General features: G+C 40.7%; 2 protein-coding genes across 5 annotated transcripts; one reads left to right on the top strand and one right to left on the bottom strand.

The window, feature by feature from the left end:
• Positions 1-590: 590 nt before the first annotated feature.
• On the top strand, positions 591-3,961 carry lhfpl5b (LHFPL tetraspan subfamily member 5b). Its single transcript, XM_034145001.1, has 3 exons — positions 591-1,002; positions 3,054-3,293; positions 3,902-3,961. The coding sequence occupies exons 1-3, from the start codon at positions 594-596 to the stop codon at positions 3,910-3,912; spliced, it is 660 nt and encodes a 219-aa protein (XP_034000892.1). The 5' UTR covers positions 591-593; the 3' UTR covers positions 3,913-3,961.
• Positions 3,962-4,103: 142 nt separating this feature from the next.
• srpk1a (SRSF protein kinase 1a) lies at positions 4,104-17,628 on the bottom strand. 4 transcript variants are annotated; one of them, XM_034144999.1, is made up of 16 exons: positions 17,495-17,628; positions 16,809-16,863; positions 13,757-13,884; positions 13,507-13,615; positions 13,262-13,349; positions 12,857-12,944; positions 11,592-11,698; positions 10,563-10,728; positions 10,457-10,482; positions 10,123-10,348; positions 9,579-9,992; positions 9,294-9,394; positions 9,013-9,120; positions 8,786-8,855; positions 7,358-7,450; positions 4,104-5,434 (listed from the first exon to the last, which is right to left on the bottom strand). In XM_034144999.1, exons 1-16 carry the CDS (start codon positions 17,505-17,507, stop codon positions 5,250-5,252), a joined length of 1,977 nt encoding a protein of 658 aa, XP_034000890.1. In that variant the 5' UTR covers positions 17,508-17,628; the 3' UTR covers positions 4,104-5,249. The 4 variants fall into 4 exon arrangements, with proteins under 4 accessions (XP_034000890.1, XP_034000891.1, XP_034000889.1 ...); XM_034145000.1 differs by lacking the exon at positions 7,358-7,450 and adding an exon at positions 6,280-6,372; XM_034144998.1 differs by lacking the exon at positions 7,358-7,450 and adding an exon at positions 6,280-6,372 and having other exon boundaries at positions 17,465-17,543.
• Between the last annotated feature and the right edge of the window lie 200 nt (positions 17,629-17,828).

Raw genomic sequence — 17,828 nt, 5'->3', positions numbered from 1 at the left:
TTCCTGTGCATCATCCATAAACCTCAGCAAACTAACTGTCAGGCAGAATCCAATAAATATCACATTATGACACTTTAAAAAGAAAGAGGAGAATAATATGTTTGTTTAGCAAAACAAAACAGTAAAACTGCAATGAGAATATAAAAGTACAGTCTAAAAACATTTTTGATATATAGTTGTTGTGGTCGTCTATGAGTTTGTACCAAAAGTAACCTAAGTATTTGCTTAAACAGCAACACGACAGTTACAAGTTGAGCTAAACCCAAGAAAGATGTAAACAAAATTAGGCTAGATTCAATCTTGTAATGACAAAATCGTGGTTTTTCGATTCTACAGACAGTATTAAGTTACCCAATGTCTGACGTCAGAGGCTCGTCATTAATTAAAGAGTTGAGGGTGCTGTCCAGGGTGCTGCTCCTGAGCCAGGTATTTCAATGCAGAGCAGCCACATCATCAGGTGTGTGTGTGTGTGTTTGTCTTTGTGTCTTTGGGTGTAATAAGTTTAAAGACTCAGGACAAGTGGATTTAGTTACATTTGTGGGAAAATGTTCACAGAAGACTATTTAAGAGATATTTAAGAGAAGCTCGCAAACATGGATCTGCTTCCTGCCCAGGAGGCTGCTAAAATCTACCACACCAACTATGTGAGAAACTCTCGAGCCATCGGCGTGATGTGGGCCGTGTTCACCATCTGCTTCGTCATCATCACCATGGTGGTCTTCATCCAGCCGTACTGGATCGGGGACAGCGTGAATACTCCGCAGGCCGGGTACTTCGGCCTCTTCCACTACTGCATCGGGAACGCGCTCACCTCGGAGCTCGTGTGCAAAGGCAGCGTGCTGGACTTCGCCTCCATCCCTTCTCCGGCCTTCAGGACCGCCTTGTTCTTCGTGGGGACCTCCATGCTGCTGATCGTGGGCACCATGGTCTGCTTCAGCTTGTTCTTCTTCTGCAACGCCGGGAACGTGTACAAGATCTGCGCGTGGATGCAGCTGGCCTCAGGTGAGGTGAAACTGTCCTCAAGTCCTCTAGTTATAATAATGAGTTGTGATAGAGGTGCTAAGTAACATATTTTCTTTATCGAGAAATAGTAGCAGCACTAAAGTGTATAGGCTACTAAATGTAACAAGGCTTGCATAAAACATCAAAACATCAAAACATACTCAAAGTACCAACATTAAGCACAATGATCCATTACGTAAATATATGATAGTATTGAACTGTAATTGTTGATGCATTGAGGTGTTGATAACTTTAATGTTGCACCTGGTAAAGGTGGAGCTGTGTTGAACTTTGTCTGTAAAATGCACAAAAGGATAAATAAAGCCATGCCAACCTGCAGTATATTAATACATGATCAAATATGTTGTTGATCAGGCTAGAGTTTGTATTATTATTGTGAATCTTTTAAGTAACTCAAGCTATTCAATATAAGTAGTGGAGTAAAAACTGTAATATATATGCACTTAGTTTCTGTCCACCAGGGTTAATGAAATAACACTATAGTCCTTTTGTACAACGATCAGGCCTACTATCACACAATTACATTTGTGTTAGTTATACTTTGTTTGTACTTTTTGAATGCAGAACCTATATTTGTGTTCCTATTTATTATGATTACATTGTACTCATCCCTGAAATATCTTCAGATTATTTTTGTGTTGTGTTTGTGTTTATACAGACATACAGTATAGTACCAAAAAGTGTATTGATGAATGCTTTGAGAGGCTTTTGCTTTTCATATTCAGAGTTAAGGTCTAAGGTCACACAGTCCATGTTGAATTCTAAGATATTCCACCACTTTTAATACTATATAAAACCATAGTTGCTTTAGTTTCAGCATCTTATTATCCATATCAAGACCACATTCTGACATGAAAGGACACATTCGATAAAACCTTTCAAAGCTTTACTAAAGTTAAGCACCTGAACACCATAACTCTGGAAAGCCTCAGTGGGTCTAAACTAAAGGATGAGTGAGAGCAGTCTTACGAGTGTGAGCTGATGAACTCGTCTTCTCACCTCTCTGGTTTCACGGAGGTGTGTGTGTGTGTGTGTACTGGATGTGTTGTTCTGCACAGTGAAGCCAATAAGGGGTCGCGTTTCAGACTCTGACACCTCTGATGGAGGATTGGTTACATGTAACAAGATCAGGTGTTGCTGTTGTTAACTGATCTAAACTCACACCTCAAACACGGGGACTATAGGAAAAAAGCCACATTAAGTATTATCAGAAATATTATCAACAAAATATATACAAAAGTACTTTTTTAAACTCCTAAACTGTCAGCAAACTCTATCACATTGTTGCATTTTTCAAAACTGATGGAGCAATGTGTTAGCACAATTAACAGAACTATAGAAAGAAGATAATAAACGGAGTTTGTTACATGAATTTGTGTATTTAAAAAGAAAACTTTTCTCTAATCTTTGCATTCTGTGAAATAATAGATCATTTCTGCTCTTTGTGCTGCAGTTATTGAAACAAAACCATCTGATAAGTTTCAGAAATATGTATTTTGGTCTGCTCTCATAGACATCTGAAGGCCCGAACAGACACTGTTTACTTACGGTTTACAATCAAAAGTGTTTTAATGTAAAAATAACTTTTAACTAAACATTTTTAAGTCAATGTGGTGGATTTAAAAATACAGCAAATGAAGGGGTGTGTGTGAACTTTAAATACAAACTATTATAAGGAAATTCTCAAGTAAAATACAAGGTGGTCAGGTAAGGTTTGTATCTAAATCATTCAGGTTTGTATCTAAATCCATAAAGTAACTGTGGCAAAACTCAGAGGACACTTTAGCCAATGAAGAGCATTTAACATTTAGGAACTTTCCTAACAGTACATCATGCAAACGGCCCCGCTGAGCATCATTTTCTGCTGCGCCATAAATAAATGAAACCTTTGCACTTTATGGGGCTACGTTTGGCCTTATTCTGCACAGGGGGCTCAGAAGAACTTCTTTAAAATGATTTTGCAAAGTGAGAGCACTCAAGGGGTAATTACTGCAAGGCTGCACCTTTTCACTGTCCGTCTTCCCCCGCAGCCCTGCTGATGGTGATGGGCTGCATGATCTACCCGGACGGCTGGGACTCTCCGGAGGTGAAGAGGATGTGTGGCCAGAGGACGGATAAGTACAGCCTGGGGAACTGCACGGTGCGCTGGGCCTACATCCTGGCCATCATCAGCATCCTGGACGCCCTCCTCCTGGCGCTCCTGTCCTTCACACTGGGAAACAGGCAGGACAAACTGCTGCCAGACGACTTCGAGGTGGACGGAGGAGCAGGTAATAAAAACAGATGAAGATTGTGGGGGAAAAAGCTTAGTTTGGGATGTGGGAATTCTGTGTTGAAGGCCTTTTACCATTGGTAGAAGATGTGATCTTTTAATAAGGTAAAATAAGTATATCCACAACAAGGTAGAAAACTCTTACAATTAAATGTTCTGCATTCGGAATTGTACGCAAAAAGTACTTAATTTAGCATTTAGATATACCTAGAGAACCAAAAGTACAATATTTCCCTCGGAGATAGTGAATAGAAGTATAAAGGAGCAACAAATGGAAATACTTTAGTTAGTACCTAAAGGTAATTTAGTATACTGCTTGTGTAAATAATATACTTAGTTACATTCCACCACTGCACATTTTAGTATGTCAAAGAAAGAAAACCACGGGGTGTTTGTTCCCAGTAAGCAAGCACACATTTTTTATGCTGCTTCAAATATTTTGAACTTAAAATTAGCCTAAAACACAAATATGACCAAAGCTTTCTAAATATTAGCTGAATTGGTTAGTACTGCGAGTCAGTTGTAAGCTAATTGGGAGGCAATAAAGTCAGAATGTCTGTAATCCAATAAATAAAGAATTTCAAGAGTGTTTTCCCGCTTTTTCAGCAAACCCCTGATGAACACGGACGCTGAGGACGGCAGTGATGCGGATGCAATGAACAAGCATTGACTGCATTAGATGACCTTTTTTTTTTACTGAAATCTAGCAGTCAGTTCACTGCTTTACAAACAAGACAACAATGAAGCGTTGTAATTCTGTTCCTGATGTGCAACAGCTAATAAACAAGCTCGACACACTCACTTTGTATTGTATGAACGTCTGTTTTTATTGTATGGTGTGTAAATTGACAGTTTACACAAAGTCTATGTTCTTGAATCTGACACTAAAGTTTGTTTTTACCTAAGCTCAATAGATACATAGGTTACTTTGATATGATCAATTTGGGACACCATTACATAACATCAGGTCTCACCATGTCTATGGTAAAAACAGTGACATTATTGAACAGTTGGCCATACATACGACTGAACTCGAACACTTCTTCCATATGCTTTATTAAAACACAGCTACCTAGCTAAATAATTTTAGCTAAGATATAAGATTTGTTAAAAACTGTACATAACTGTAATATACATGAAGGCAAACTCTTTGGTACAGATATATACACTTTATTTTCACTTTTTTTCCTCCAAATTGGGCTTCTTAACGTGTTGTCTTGTTGAAACCTTTAAAACGCTATATTCCTGAATTGTAATAGTTGTATGAGAATACCAGCCTCCCATGGGAATGAAAGACCTCATTTATTATAATTAACTAACCTCACTAAGTACCAGGTGACAATGGATTTGTTATGGCTAAATAATATGACCTACATTATCAGACGGTGGATGTCTCAGTGAGAAACCACAGTCAGTGTAAATGTTTGCCCAGTGTGCAACTTCCTACGCCTACTTTACAAATACAAAATGTATACCTTACATGTGTAACATAAGATAAACTTATTCATAAAAAAAAAACAACACAGCACTAATGAGAATGCACAAGAAAAGAAGAGACAGCAAATCCTTTTAAGGGGACAGAATGAGAGGCTACATATCCTTAATTTGTTTGGGTTTTAGTGCAGGAGTGTAACAAACAAGGATGAGTCACTAGCAGTACAATAACAGGATTGCTTAGTTGGGTGGAGGAACGGAGCACAGCAGGTTGGAGCCGACATGACCACAAAGTAATATTATCCACTGAAGTCCTAACGTCATCACACCGAGAGAAGAACCAACAAATACAAAGCAAACATACACAGAAGCATTAGTTCAATAACAACATAAGAAATCCAAAAACAACGGAAAAAAGAGAAATAAATATTCATTTGATATGCCCAAACTGGAAAGTGATCTGTTGCAGTCTCTGGAGAGAGTGGGAGGAGGGGGGAGGTGCAGTGGCTGGAGGTGTCCACTAGAGGGTGAGCCAGGGGTGACGCAGGCACTCTGCGGCGGTGGCTCTCTTCTCTGGGATCAGATCCAGCATGGGAAGCAGGAAGTCGGTGAAGCACTCGGCTTCTTCACGGGGCCACTCGTATTTGTCCACCAGCACCTCCAGGAGGCCCCAGGGCTTCAGCTTGGTGATGTGTTTCAAATCCCCTGCAGAGCAACACAGACACATCAGAGAGCCATGCAGGAACACAGCACTATCACCATTTCACATGTGTTGTACATTCATATTGAAAACACATTTGAACATCGAGTTATGGAATACATGTCATATTTTATTAGCTGTCAATAGTCAGAGGTAGGAGAAGTACTCAGTTCTTGTACTTGAGTAAAAGTAGAAGTACCAGAGTGTAGGAATACTCTGTTACAAGTAAAAGTCCTGCATTCAAAATGTTACTCAAGTAAAAGTAGAAAAGTATTAGCATCAAAATATACATAAAGTGCCAAAAGTCAAAGTAGTCATTGTGCAGATTGGTCTATTTCAGAATAATACATATGATATGTTTTATAATTATTGATCATTAAATTGTTATCAAAGCTGGTAAAGGTGCAGCTAGTTTGAATGACTTTGTAGGGTAGCTTGTGAATTTACTCCAGGTGGAACTAAAGTCTGATTTAAGAGATGATTATCATTAATCCAAATCAGTAAAGTAACTAAAGGTATTAAATAAATGTAGTGGAGCAAAAGTACACCATTTACCTCTGAATTGTAGTGAAGTAGAAGTACAAAGTAGCATAAAATGGAAATACTCAAGTAAAGTACAAGTATTTTAAAATGGTACTTAAGTACAGTACTTGAGTAAATGTACTTAGTTACTTCCCACCTCTGTATACAGAGATATATCAATGTTGTAAATGTCTTAACAATAAAAGAAACCTCTCAAAATGTCAGAGAACATATGTGTAAAAATACTAAAGTGGCTCTTGGGCATGATCTTTACGACATGCAGGCAGATACCTTCTCTAATCTGGACGCTGATGGTTCTTTGTTTTACCTTTTTTGGTGAAAAAATCCTTGGAATATTTGCCGGACATTATGAGTTTGCGTGGGACAGTCCCCAGCAGCTCAATGATCAGCGCTATATGGTCTACACGGCAGACGATTGCAAAGAAAAGAGGAACAAGACAGACAAGACACACAACAGATTCGTCAGACGGTGTCCTGGCAACAGGCCCGCTCTGGGTGTGGGTGGAGGGCTGAGGGAGAGAGGGGTCAGGCTCACAGCACTACCACGTGTATAAATATATGCAGTATTTGGGCCAGATTGTGGAAGAGGCCGGGGTGCACTGACCTCCAGATAGAAATCAAACATGGCCACCAGACATTAAAAGAGCTGTACGTTCTTTAACTTCTCCATTTCAGCGTGTCAATAATCTATAGCTTCAGCTTTGTCACTGCAGGCAATCCAACTTACTAACTGTTGTTAGTGTTAATGCTTCAAATGGTTACCTGGACAAGACCCTGTGCCATAGTGGGCGGCAGCTGGGAGGGGTTGCAGGCATAGAGATTAGGATTCAGAGAAAAGCCCTCTAACAGCCATCTGCCCTGCAAAATTGCTCCTGAACGTGACCGACTGTCAAACTATTTCAGGCCAGGGATCCCTTTGGATGAGATCGTTTACCAAGAGTCTTCCATAATGTTAACAGTGTTATAAAGGTGTATGAACACTTGCACTTCTTCATACCACTTTATTCTCTGAAATGTAATTTCATACACACTTCAGGCCTGTTATTAAGGAAAACACTTCAAGTAAATGCCTTTGACTCCCCTATGCGGTCATGAGAATTCCCTCTGAAGATCAATACAGCACCGAGTATCCAGCCAAGGCATCTGGCTACAACTGAGGAGGTACCGAGTGTAGCTCTGCCAGGCAATCTTTGGCTAAACTACTGACACTTGAATCGATGTCTGATGGCCATTTCAAAGTTAAATGTATTGGTCTGTGTTCATTTCTTTCATTTGTATTGGCCTTCTCACTCCAACAGCTTTGGGAGGTGTGCTGACAAGACCCTTCCCCCTTCACCTGTCATCCACTTCTCCCAGAGCGAGCCACAAACAGAGGGGTTTCGTACCTCTCTTGGTGAAGTATTCCTGTGAGTATTTCCCACTCAGAGCATAGTGACGAGGGATTTTACCGAGCAACTCAATCATGAGAGCAAGATGGTCTAGAAATGAGGCACATCAGAGGAGGAGAGACAGAGAATCATAGGGGAACAGTTTGGAGAGAGGAGGAAATGGAAAATGGGAGAGGGGGTAGGAGAGAAATGTCAAACAGCCATGTCGAACAATGTATTAGGAACAATGGATGATGACAGCCTCATATCAAGAGAAGCACATTCGCCTATTCTCATCACAAGCTAGTGCTACAAACTTTAAACACATGTAGGCCATTCACTTTCATGTCGGAAAACCAACTATTGAACTGAATAATAATAAAGTACAGCCAAGTAAAACACACCAAGACTTGTACAACAGACTCTGATTCAGTATGAGGGATTAGTAAAGCATTGGAAGAATATGAAGCAATAACATGTGTTCATGTTGGGTGAGAAAGCAGATTCACAGCTGCAGGGCAAGTGCCAATAAACTAAAGGTTGAATCATACCTAACATGCCTGGGCTAGATCGAGTCAGCACAGAAACATCAAGTTGAGTGTCAGCCAACATCAACATACAGAAAGCGTGATGACAACATGACACATGGAGAGTGAGGAGGAAGAGATGAAGAAAAGATGAGCAAGGGAAGGAGAGATGGCCCCGTCTCCAGTGCAGCGAAAGTGTGGTTTTAAGTGTTAGAGAGGAAATAAACACAGGAATGCTGGCACTCATCACGTCATTCACATTATCTCTTCTGAATTTCTAATCACTGTAATGGAGTACGTCATTTAAGTGTTAACACTGTGGAGAAAGTAAAGAGCGCCGCAAGTTATTATGCTAACTGCACAATAACTTGGACTAAAGGCCGCAGCTTACCATGCTTACTGTGAACATCTTATTAGAATTGAGAATATGATGACAATGAAACACCAATGAAGGCCAATTGTACAGAAAAAACATCAGGAAGCTTTTCACAGAAGCAATAAATGTTAAAAGTGACCCACAGTACTAGGGCTGTACCGAATGTATTTTTTATTCATTCAAGGTTAATTAATCTTCCTTTGTATTTGAAGGGCTGAATGCAAACAAAAATGGATTGAAGCAGACTATTACGTAAGATTAAAAAAAAACATTGTGTATTGTGGATATGATTACAACACTCTGGCGTTATTAGAGTAATCATACGCAGATATTAGTGTAGCCTGATCTTTATCTGCAATTGTGCAGAAATACCAGGTTGAAATTGAAAGACACGCATAAAGAATTTGAAATAATTCGGTACAGCCCTCACCAAAACCAAATATGACTTACCAGTGAAGCATACATATGAGAAATACTACTAAATATAGATCTAATGCTGTGCAGTTATAACTGGATAAAAGGAAAAGGAAGTCCCAGCAATACCTTCATCCCTGGAATAATCTTCCCCAGAATGAGGTTCAAACAAGTAGTCCCCTGTGGCGAGCTCAAAGGCCTGAGGAGACAACACAAACATCATAAACAAATGAGACGCCCTATGTGAAGGGATATATCTACTCCCTAGCAACACCTGCCACACTCTCACATTTCAAGATACATTGGACTTGTTCTCAGGTGTTGAATCAGTGCAATAGTAGTTTGTCATCTCTCACCATACAGGCTGTGCTCCATACATCGGCCGGTGTGCTGTATCCGGCCCCTATCAGCACCTCTAAGGACCGGTACTGCCGTGTCTGGATGTCTTCTGTAAAGTGCTTGTGCTGAGAGAGAGAGAGAGAGAGAGAAAGAGAGAAAGAGAGAGAGAAAGATACAACTTGGATCACTACAACAAATAAACAAAGCGCTGGATGGTTAGGGTATTTCTATTTTGGAAGCTAGATGACACCGCATGTGTCCCTAATCAGGAAATCCCTGAGGTCATTAGTCTACTCACCACCCAGCAGGCGTTTCCCAAGTCTGCAATCTTGACCTTGATCTTGTCTGAATTGAGTGGCTCAAGGGGGTTAACTAGCAGGGATCCTGCAGTTAGCTTGCCTGTGTCAGAGCAGGGAGAGAGACCGAGAGAAAAGAATGGTCTTAACATCCAATAAAAGAGCAGCGTAACAATCAATATTTCAAAGTTCACATAGCTGAGGCTTTTTAAACTCCCAAGGCAGACCAGACAAAGAAAAAAAAAAAGAACTTCTGTGCAATAATAGAACAAATTGAGCTGACTGACCGTCCACATCTTCGGGCCCGTCCTCCCCCTCCTCTTGCAGAATGCTTTGCTTCAGCCCTCTGTCCTCCATCCCAGCAGGGAGGCGTCTCCCATGTAATCCGCTGCTGTGAGCTCCCCTGCCTTCACTGTCCGTGTTCAGCTCCTTGAGATCTGCAGAGTCCACACCGTTGCAGATTAAGTGAACAGGAGACTCCTCGTGTTGCTCCTCGTGTTGCTCCTCGTGTTGCTCCTCGTGTTGCTCCTCGTGTTGCTCCTCCTGACTGGCACATTTTTCTTTGGGCTCTGCGTTGCCATTGTGTTGGTCTTCGTCCCTCCACTGAGACTGCCTCTGTTCCACCGGCACATGGCCGTTACAGTTCACCTCCAACAGCCCCTCTGGTCCCACCCTCATGACATCTGCATTCTCACTGCTCTCTGAAAGCATCAGGAAAAGACGGACGACATTTATCTCCAAACGATCCATACCAAGGATTATATTACCTTAACAACAATATAAAAAAATATAATAAGAAGCACGTATAACTCCTATGATGTCGGCTCTTACCCTCAGTTTCCTCATCTCCTAGCTCCAAATAAGACACCTGTCTGAGAGGAGCACAGGCCCGTCCCTTTGGAGACTCTGGGTCCTCATCTTCCTCTTCTTCATCGTCTCGTGTCTCTGTGGTCTTTTCCATTTCCTCCAGGTCCAAGATGCACTTTTCCAGCAGCTCTGCCTGACGCTTCTGCTTCTTCTTTAACTTCTTCTTCTTGTTCTTGGACATTTTTACTACCTGTAAGGAATGAACACATTATTGATAGTAGTTGATATAGTATTATATTTGTGAGGAATGTGGGAGGTTGATGTGCAATGCAAAAAACAAATAATCAAATGGTTGTACCTGTTTTGGAGCAGGCGCTGTGCTTACTGAAAAGGGAATATCAAAAGCGTTAATAAACTGAACTCAGGAGTGTACATTTGAATATGGAAATGTGTTTGTCTCGTACTTGCTGAGCCGGAGGGAGGAGGCGCCCCGGCCCTCTGCCACTCGGTGGCTTCAGCTGCGAGCTTCCGGACATAAGGCTCATCCACGCTCATCAGGATGTTCTCGGGCTTGATGTCCGTATGGATGATCTGACACTTTGTGTGCAGGTAGTCCAGGCCTTGAAGCACCTGGTGAAATAATACATTGGGATTGTAGAAGGTTAACTGTACTCTGTAAATGAACAGAGAATTTTCTTTTAAATATTTTAATATCTGTTTTCCCTATGCAAGGTTCATACACTTTTCCCCCAATGATTATCAATGACTTCTCCATGACCTGTACCTAATTTTCCATGACCAAAAACATTACTCTTTCTCAGCGGTACCACTGAAAATGGTTTATTTTAACATGGAACAGGAAAATAAGGTCTGCATATGAAACATGTTGTGCCGATCTAAAACAAATCAAATAGTAGGCTTACTAGCTTCTACAGGCTAAAGCAACTAAAATCTCTCACCAGCAAAATGCCATTTCATTACTATACGATACAGTATTTATTATCGTTATAGTATTACTATTTTGGCAATTAGATCAAATATAAATTATATTTGATGCAACGTTAGTTACATTTCCATGACTTTTCCAAAACTTTGGGAAAAATATTGATTTCCATGACTTTTCCAGGTTTTTAATGACCGTAAGAACCCTGCCTATGTCACTTTTGTTTTTTACAAAGTTAAAATATGTGGAATAAAAGGCAAATATACAAGTGCCTCATAGGAACAGAAATATGGGCAAATTACAGGTAGAATAATTATATAAAATAAATAATCAAAGCATTAAAAATGAGCAATACTTTGTGGCAATGTCTGTATAATGCATCACTGTTTCTTAACAAGTTACTTGGAAACACAGAATGTTTCACACATGTTTCCACCCGTCACACGGCCCGGAGGCTACCTGGCTCTCGTTATGGAGCGGAAGCTACATCTGAACCTCTATCAGGAGTCACAGGCATTGAAAAGGAGCAACACTGAGGGTCTAAAGTTACCTGTCTTATGATGCTCTTCACACACGGCAGGGGCAGGCCCTGGTAATTGGACTTTATTATCCACTTTAATAAGTGATGCCCCAACACCTCAAACACCATGCAGACATCTGAAGATCACAGCAGTTAAGATAAAAACAACTGAAGAAAAGTGTTATCTCAACATGTTGGGGCACTCTGCTCATTTACCTACATGAATGTTATTAGCATTATTTACACTGCAAAAGGACAATGGGTCACGGGAGTGCAAACACTGCAGTGTTGTTGGGGGGTGTCAGGTTACAGCTACAGCTCTGCCTGAGGCATTCAGCCAAAGTGTTGTGATGGGGGGAAGTCTGTTTGGGACACGCAAGTTTCCATTTGGTACACCCATCACCTGTTGTTTACTTTGTTACTTGCACTCTGCGTTCACAGCTACATTTGACACCAGAGGGAAGAATGCTCCTCCCCCTGTCAGAATTCTTCAGATTATGAACTGGCTTAAGTCTATTCAGTAGGAAGCAATTAAACCGATCACATTAAGACCCCATTTACACGGGAGCGCAAACGGACCGTATTCGTTATCAAAAAAGTATTCCGTTCACAAGCATTCGGCTCATTTAACGTGTCCGTTCACACGAGACCACTGGAAACGCTGTAGTACATATGCCGGGCCTGTAAGTGGCGCTGTACTTCCGCATGAGACCGCTCGTAAGCGCTGGAGACGCTGTAGTACATATGCCAGGCCTGTAAGTGGCGTAGTAACTTCCGCCACAAAATACACCAAAAGCAGCAAAGAAGACCCCCGAGCATGGTTGCCATGGTTGCCCTTCTGTTTATGCCCCGCGGTGGATTTAGCAACATGTAGTTCATGTAGTTCTCCATGTCCACTTGTTGCTGATGGTCGTGGTAGAGGAGCTGTAGATGTTGCACTAACATCTGTAGCATGGTCAGTAGCAGTAGCACTAGCAGTAGCTACTGACCATGCTACAGCAGTGAGCAGCAGAGGTGGGACTATGGCTTCATCGTTATCAGGAAATTATCGTATAGGGAGTACACACTGAGCCGTTTGACACCCCAGAGCGTTCCGTTTGCAGATCTATCCACCTTTGGACCCGTTAACGTTTGCGGGGTCCGTTTCCGCGGTTCCGTTACGGCCTCGTGTGAACGAACGGGCTATACGAAAGAGAAAGGTAGCAGATACAACCCGTTTTGTTCTCGTGTAAACACCGCCTTAAACCAATAAAATACATCCAGGAAGCATCGGTTATATTTGGTTTAAAGGATACGTGTTCCGTTGATACCGGAGATCTTGAAGTCGTCCACCATCTGCACCACCATCTCCCGGTTAGGGTCATTAGGGTCTGAGTTTCTGACCTTAGAACAAAGAGACAAAACAATGTAATCAAAGGATCAACACTGACCAACATTATGCTGGATGATGCAGGATTGGCATGCATTTCTGTGTATGTGTCATCATGTAATACTACTGGAACATACCAGCCTTTGCCTAGTGTTGTTACACAGTACTGTTTGTGAAGTCACACATTATGTAAAGTCTGTATTGGTTTTCAGTGTGGGAAGGACCCTGTTCCCCTTGTGTTATCATGAAATGGGTCTGCCTCGACGTCATCATTTTTGTACAGTTATTGTGCTTCCTAACTCATAAAACCTTCTGTGTGCATTGAACTCACAGATCTGAGGAGTTTGATCTCATCCACTGCTGTCTCTGTGTAGTGCTCTGCGCTCTTCACCACCTTCATTGCAACAAACCTCTTCACCCTAAAACCACAAAGAAAGTGACATTCACTAACAGGAAGCACTGTACAAGTCGTGCCACAACAGTCTCAGAGTCAACTGCTCCTAAAACTGTATCCAAATGCAGGCCTCAAAAACAAAACAGTGCAGTAAAGAAATGCACAAATAGTTTTTCTCGTACTGGATGTCCCAGGCGAGCCACACGGTGGAGAAGTGTCCCCATCCCAGTTTCCGGATAACATGGTATTTTCCGTTGTAAAGGTCTCCCACTTTCACACTGTGGTAGCCACCTGAAGAGGACAAAATGCATTATGGCAAGACAGGTCAGACAGGCTTAAGATAACCTGGTTATTACAGTTAAATTAAGGCGACACATTGGAAACCTAAACCTTGCAAATGCAGGTATAAATACTGAGTAGGCAGGGACTTGCCTTTGCAGTAGTCATTGGGGTCCTCCTGCTCCTCATCATCAGAGCCCAGGATCTCCTCAGGTTCCTCGGGTTCCTGCGGCGAGGCTTCTTCCTGGGTCAGCTGTCGAGCTCTGGTAGTGGGTGGTTGTCTGGTGGACAAACACAGGAACAGAAAACATCATAGACTTCACTCAAAAAAAGAGTCCCTCACACATTCTTTCCTGCCTGAAAGACAGAAGCTGAGACAAAGGAAAGGTGGTTGTTTTTTTATCTGCTAAACAACACAATGCACAATAGCTTGCACATAAAAGAGACTATAAGCTACACCTTCAGCTATGAGAAGAAAACGGAGATTCTTCAGGTGGACCCGGCTTTGAACTGCTGAAGATGATGAAGTGTTGCATTTCAACATCTATATATTGTTTATGCGGAAGATGTGTTCTCAAACCCTTCCTGCTGCAACAGATCCTCACTCCTCTTTCCACAGCTATCACACACACAAATACCTGAAAGATTAAAAGAGATCTTTGCTGCAGGGTATATTTGTTCTTAATGCAACGCTATGCAGTTGTCAACACGTCTAAAAAAGATTGGCTGTAGTAAATCTTAACGTAGTCCTTTTTTAGGTTAAGTGTACACTGCAACTTTCCTGTTTAGGAAAATATAAAGCCATGTTGAATCAGGACCTCAGTTCTAGGTATTGAAAGATTCTCTTTAACAAATTATCATACATATTTATATATATATGCATCATAATTAAAAAGAGATTAGGGTACAAGCCTGTGTGTCAAGCAATTACAAAGCTCAATTATTGTGTCATTATGTCGGTTTAAAAGATGGAAGAGACTAAGTAAATCTAGAGCAATACATAGAAGACTGAACAAATGTGGATAGTAAAGCTAGGCTGGGGATGGTACTTTAGAAAATGTTTTTGAAATTCTCTCCACATCCTAACAGCAAACACTAAATCAAAAGCACTGACAAAAAATAGAATAATCTGGTATCTGTGTTGTAGGACTGAAATACAATCTGCCTGCCTACTGACCCAGGCTGCTGGTCAATCTCTCTGGCTTCTCAAATGTCTTCTCAGTGCTTTAATAAAAGAGCTTTTAGAAATAAACTCAACATTTGGGGGATTTAACTTAGTACCTAAAAAAGACAGAGAGGTACGTGTTAGTACACAATAAATGTGTTTGCATTAAGCAAATGTATGAAAGTCTACATAAATATTTTGATTTTAATAACAGTGTATTGATCTAGTAGTATATATTTTGAATATATAAAAAGGGATATTTGGGAAGGGGAATGTTTGTTTATGAGTTGCGTTTCATTAATTAGGTCATACAACTCTTTGAATGAGAAATACAAATATAACAGTAATGGCTTTTGAGCCAATCCAAATATAGTGTTTTTCACAGCGTATGTAAATGAAAATCCAGAAAATCTAAAAAACAAAAATAAATTCAGTCTCACATTGGCATGTTAGCAATTTGTTTATGTATTTATGTATAACAATCCATAACCTTTGTGTGCCAACAGTTCAGTTCCTAATTTTATCTTGAAAGCCAAACAGCCTGATGTTACTTCCTCCACAGAGCAGATTAAGGCTGCTCATCACCACAGGAGCCAAGAGATCTTAGGTCACATTCAAATAAATTAATTATCTCGTTAATGAGTCGCTGGTCTCCATGTAAACTGAATACTACTTATTCACGTCTGGCAAAATAATTTGAAGCACAGCGATGTTAAAGCATGTTGCAAATACTAATATATTCCAACTGAATTGTAACTGCTATTCGTTTTATTTGAAATGCATTCATTCATTAATCCTGCATTGCTTGTAATTTATAATACACTTTAAGGAAGCAATCAGAATTTGTACTAATTAATCTTCTCAATTCTCATATTCAGTCAGGACTCTTTATTGACAATTGAAGAATTAGGATAGGAACCAAAGAAATATCATTACTTGAATTAAACAGCAGTCTAATTAGTCAAATGTATCATGAAAATAAAAATACTTATGGGGGGTCGTTTGCTGGGGAGCATCAGTTTGGCTGAAAGGTTTAATTAGTCAAATGTATCATGAAAATAAAAATACTTATGGTGGGTCGTTTGCTGGGGAGCATCAGTTTGGCTGAAAGGTAAAACAGTGAATTTTTTTTTTTTTTAAATAATCAAAATGTCTAATAATCAAAATGTTGTGATGTATATTTATCTGAGAGAGGCAGAACTGAGATTTATTGTGATAACTGATTCAGAACTATAGCTCCCCCACTACGTCTTTCACAAGTGTGACCGCTATTCTATACATGTGGTGCTTAGCATGCAAACATGACTGTGGCATGCCACTGCACTGTTTTAAGATATATTTAGCCTCTTAGATCATATGATTTGTCTGCCTGATGGACATGCCTGTTTCAGCCATAAAGATAATGCTGGAAGGACGTGAGTATCTGCATGCAATAGTAGTGCTGATTTCATTCAAACACCATGCTTCGGTGGGCTGATGTGGGCTTCTTCATTCTCTGGTTTTAAATATAGCTCAGGCTGTTATGTAACACTCCGGAGGATGCCACTGACAGCATGATTATTACATTGTTAGGTACACACAAACATCAGTATAGGAAATCAACACTTGAGGGGACTATTTTGGGCCCTAATATTATTTTAATGCAATCATTCATAAACTATTTTTATAGTCAGATAGCTTTCGGATGGTTTATTTCAGGCAATGCATACTGCACGTTCTACTTACTATATCTTATTAAAATAACTGCACAGATCAATAATGCTAATGCCCTTACTTGAACCCAATGAGAACATGGAAAGCTATAGAATCAAACCAGAGTCCTAGACCTTATTCTTACACCTCTATATCCTTGGATCATGCACGAACCAAAAATAAATTGCAAGCATGCAGTCAAGGCCCTTGTGTCAGTTTCACATGTGAACGTCTGGACCATGTGCATGTGTCCAACTGCAACAAACCACCTCTGACTAAACTGACTTAATGCATGCCTGTATGTAGAAAATAATGATCGACTTTATATGAGGGTTTAAAATAACTCACTTTTTGCTGGTCTTCTTTGCTTTCCCTCTCTTCTTCCTCGCCTGGAGTGCTAGAACTGTCAAAAGAAACCATTGGCCAGTTATCTTGCATTGTCTTGCTGCGGTTTGTTGTCTACTTGACACTCAACACAAAAAAGAAGAAGAAATTATGACACTGTCTGAGGGAAAGGGTACCACTACTTCATTATGATTATACTTATACACCCGGACATTATGCACTGAATTATGTCATACATGCGACTACTAACATCTAAATCACAATTGCGGTGCGTCTGTCTAATCGCCGTCTGACGTTACATCCCTAGGCTACCCACATAGGTACCCGTTCCCCTCAAACACTGTAACATTAAGGATAGTACATCAGGAAGTGATTTCACGCTTGTGGCTTATTCACACAATATCAACTGTTAAATATTGTCGGTGTTTTAGTTAGTTGTGGGTTAAAGGGAAAGAGCAGGAGAGCTAAACGCAGCTACATAATCCTGACATGTCCCATTGAAGCTAACGCTAATGTCTAGAGAGCTAGCCGCAGCTCCACAGTGCGTGACAGACGCCTTACAATTAAACCCTAAGCAGCGAGGCTAAATTGTACATTTATGACCGCGGGGGAACACACACTGCAGTGTCAACACACACACGGGCTATCATTGCTCTTACGATGTACGGCGTGTCGGTGTGAAGGGTTACCTTTTCTCTCCATGTTGGCTGGACTCGTAGCTTAGCTGTTAGCTACACGACCAGTGATCGAATGTTCCACGCATGCGCACTGGTTCGTTTTGCTCAAGGGGGAGCTTCTCCACCTGAGCACCAGGCAATCTTTTGTATCCTTTTACTACAAGCTGCAGGGCGAAAGTATCTTTAGGACTGCTTATTCTGCTTACCAATTAGACCAGTCATGCAAGTGCAACATATAAAGTTTAAAAGACACAAACTCACTCCAAGCCTCAAAGAAAAAAAACACATAAGTAAGCGATGCAATGATCGTTTATCTAGCTTTGTATTTTTTACCAGATGGTCGAAT

The sequence above is a fragment of the Trematomus bernacchii genome, unplaced genomic scaffold, assembly GCF_902827165.1.
Source record: "Trematomus bernacchii unplaced genomic scaffold, fTreBer1.1, whole genome shotgun sequence".
NCBI lineage: Eukaryota > Metazoa > Chordata > Actinopteri > Perciformes > Nototheniidae > Trematomus > Trematomus bernacchii.
This window is presented reverse-complemented; position numbering and strand designations above follow the sequence as displayed.

Coding starts and splice junctions, on each gene's coding strand:
- lhfpl5b (XM_034145001.1), top strand. CDS start 594: ATGGATCTGCTTCCTGCCCAGGAGGCTGCTAAAATCTACCACACCAAC. Junction 1,003..3,053: donor GTGGATGCAGCTGGCCTCAG/GTGAGGTGAAAC, acceptor CTTCCCCCGCAG/CCCTGCTGATGGTGATGGGC.
- srpk1a (XM_034144998.1), bottom strand. CDS start 17,507: ATGGAGAGAAAAGGTAACCCTTCACACCGACACGCCGTACATC. Junction 13,616..13,756: donor CCCCAATGACTACTGCAAAG/GCAAGTCCCTGC, acceptor TGTCCTCTTCAG/GTGGCTACCACAGTGTGAAA. Junction 5,435..6,279: donor GGATTTTTTCACCAAAAAAG/GTAAAACAAAGA, acceptor GTTGCTCTGCAG/GGGATTTGAAACACATCACC.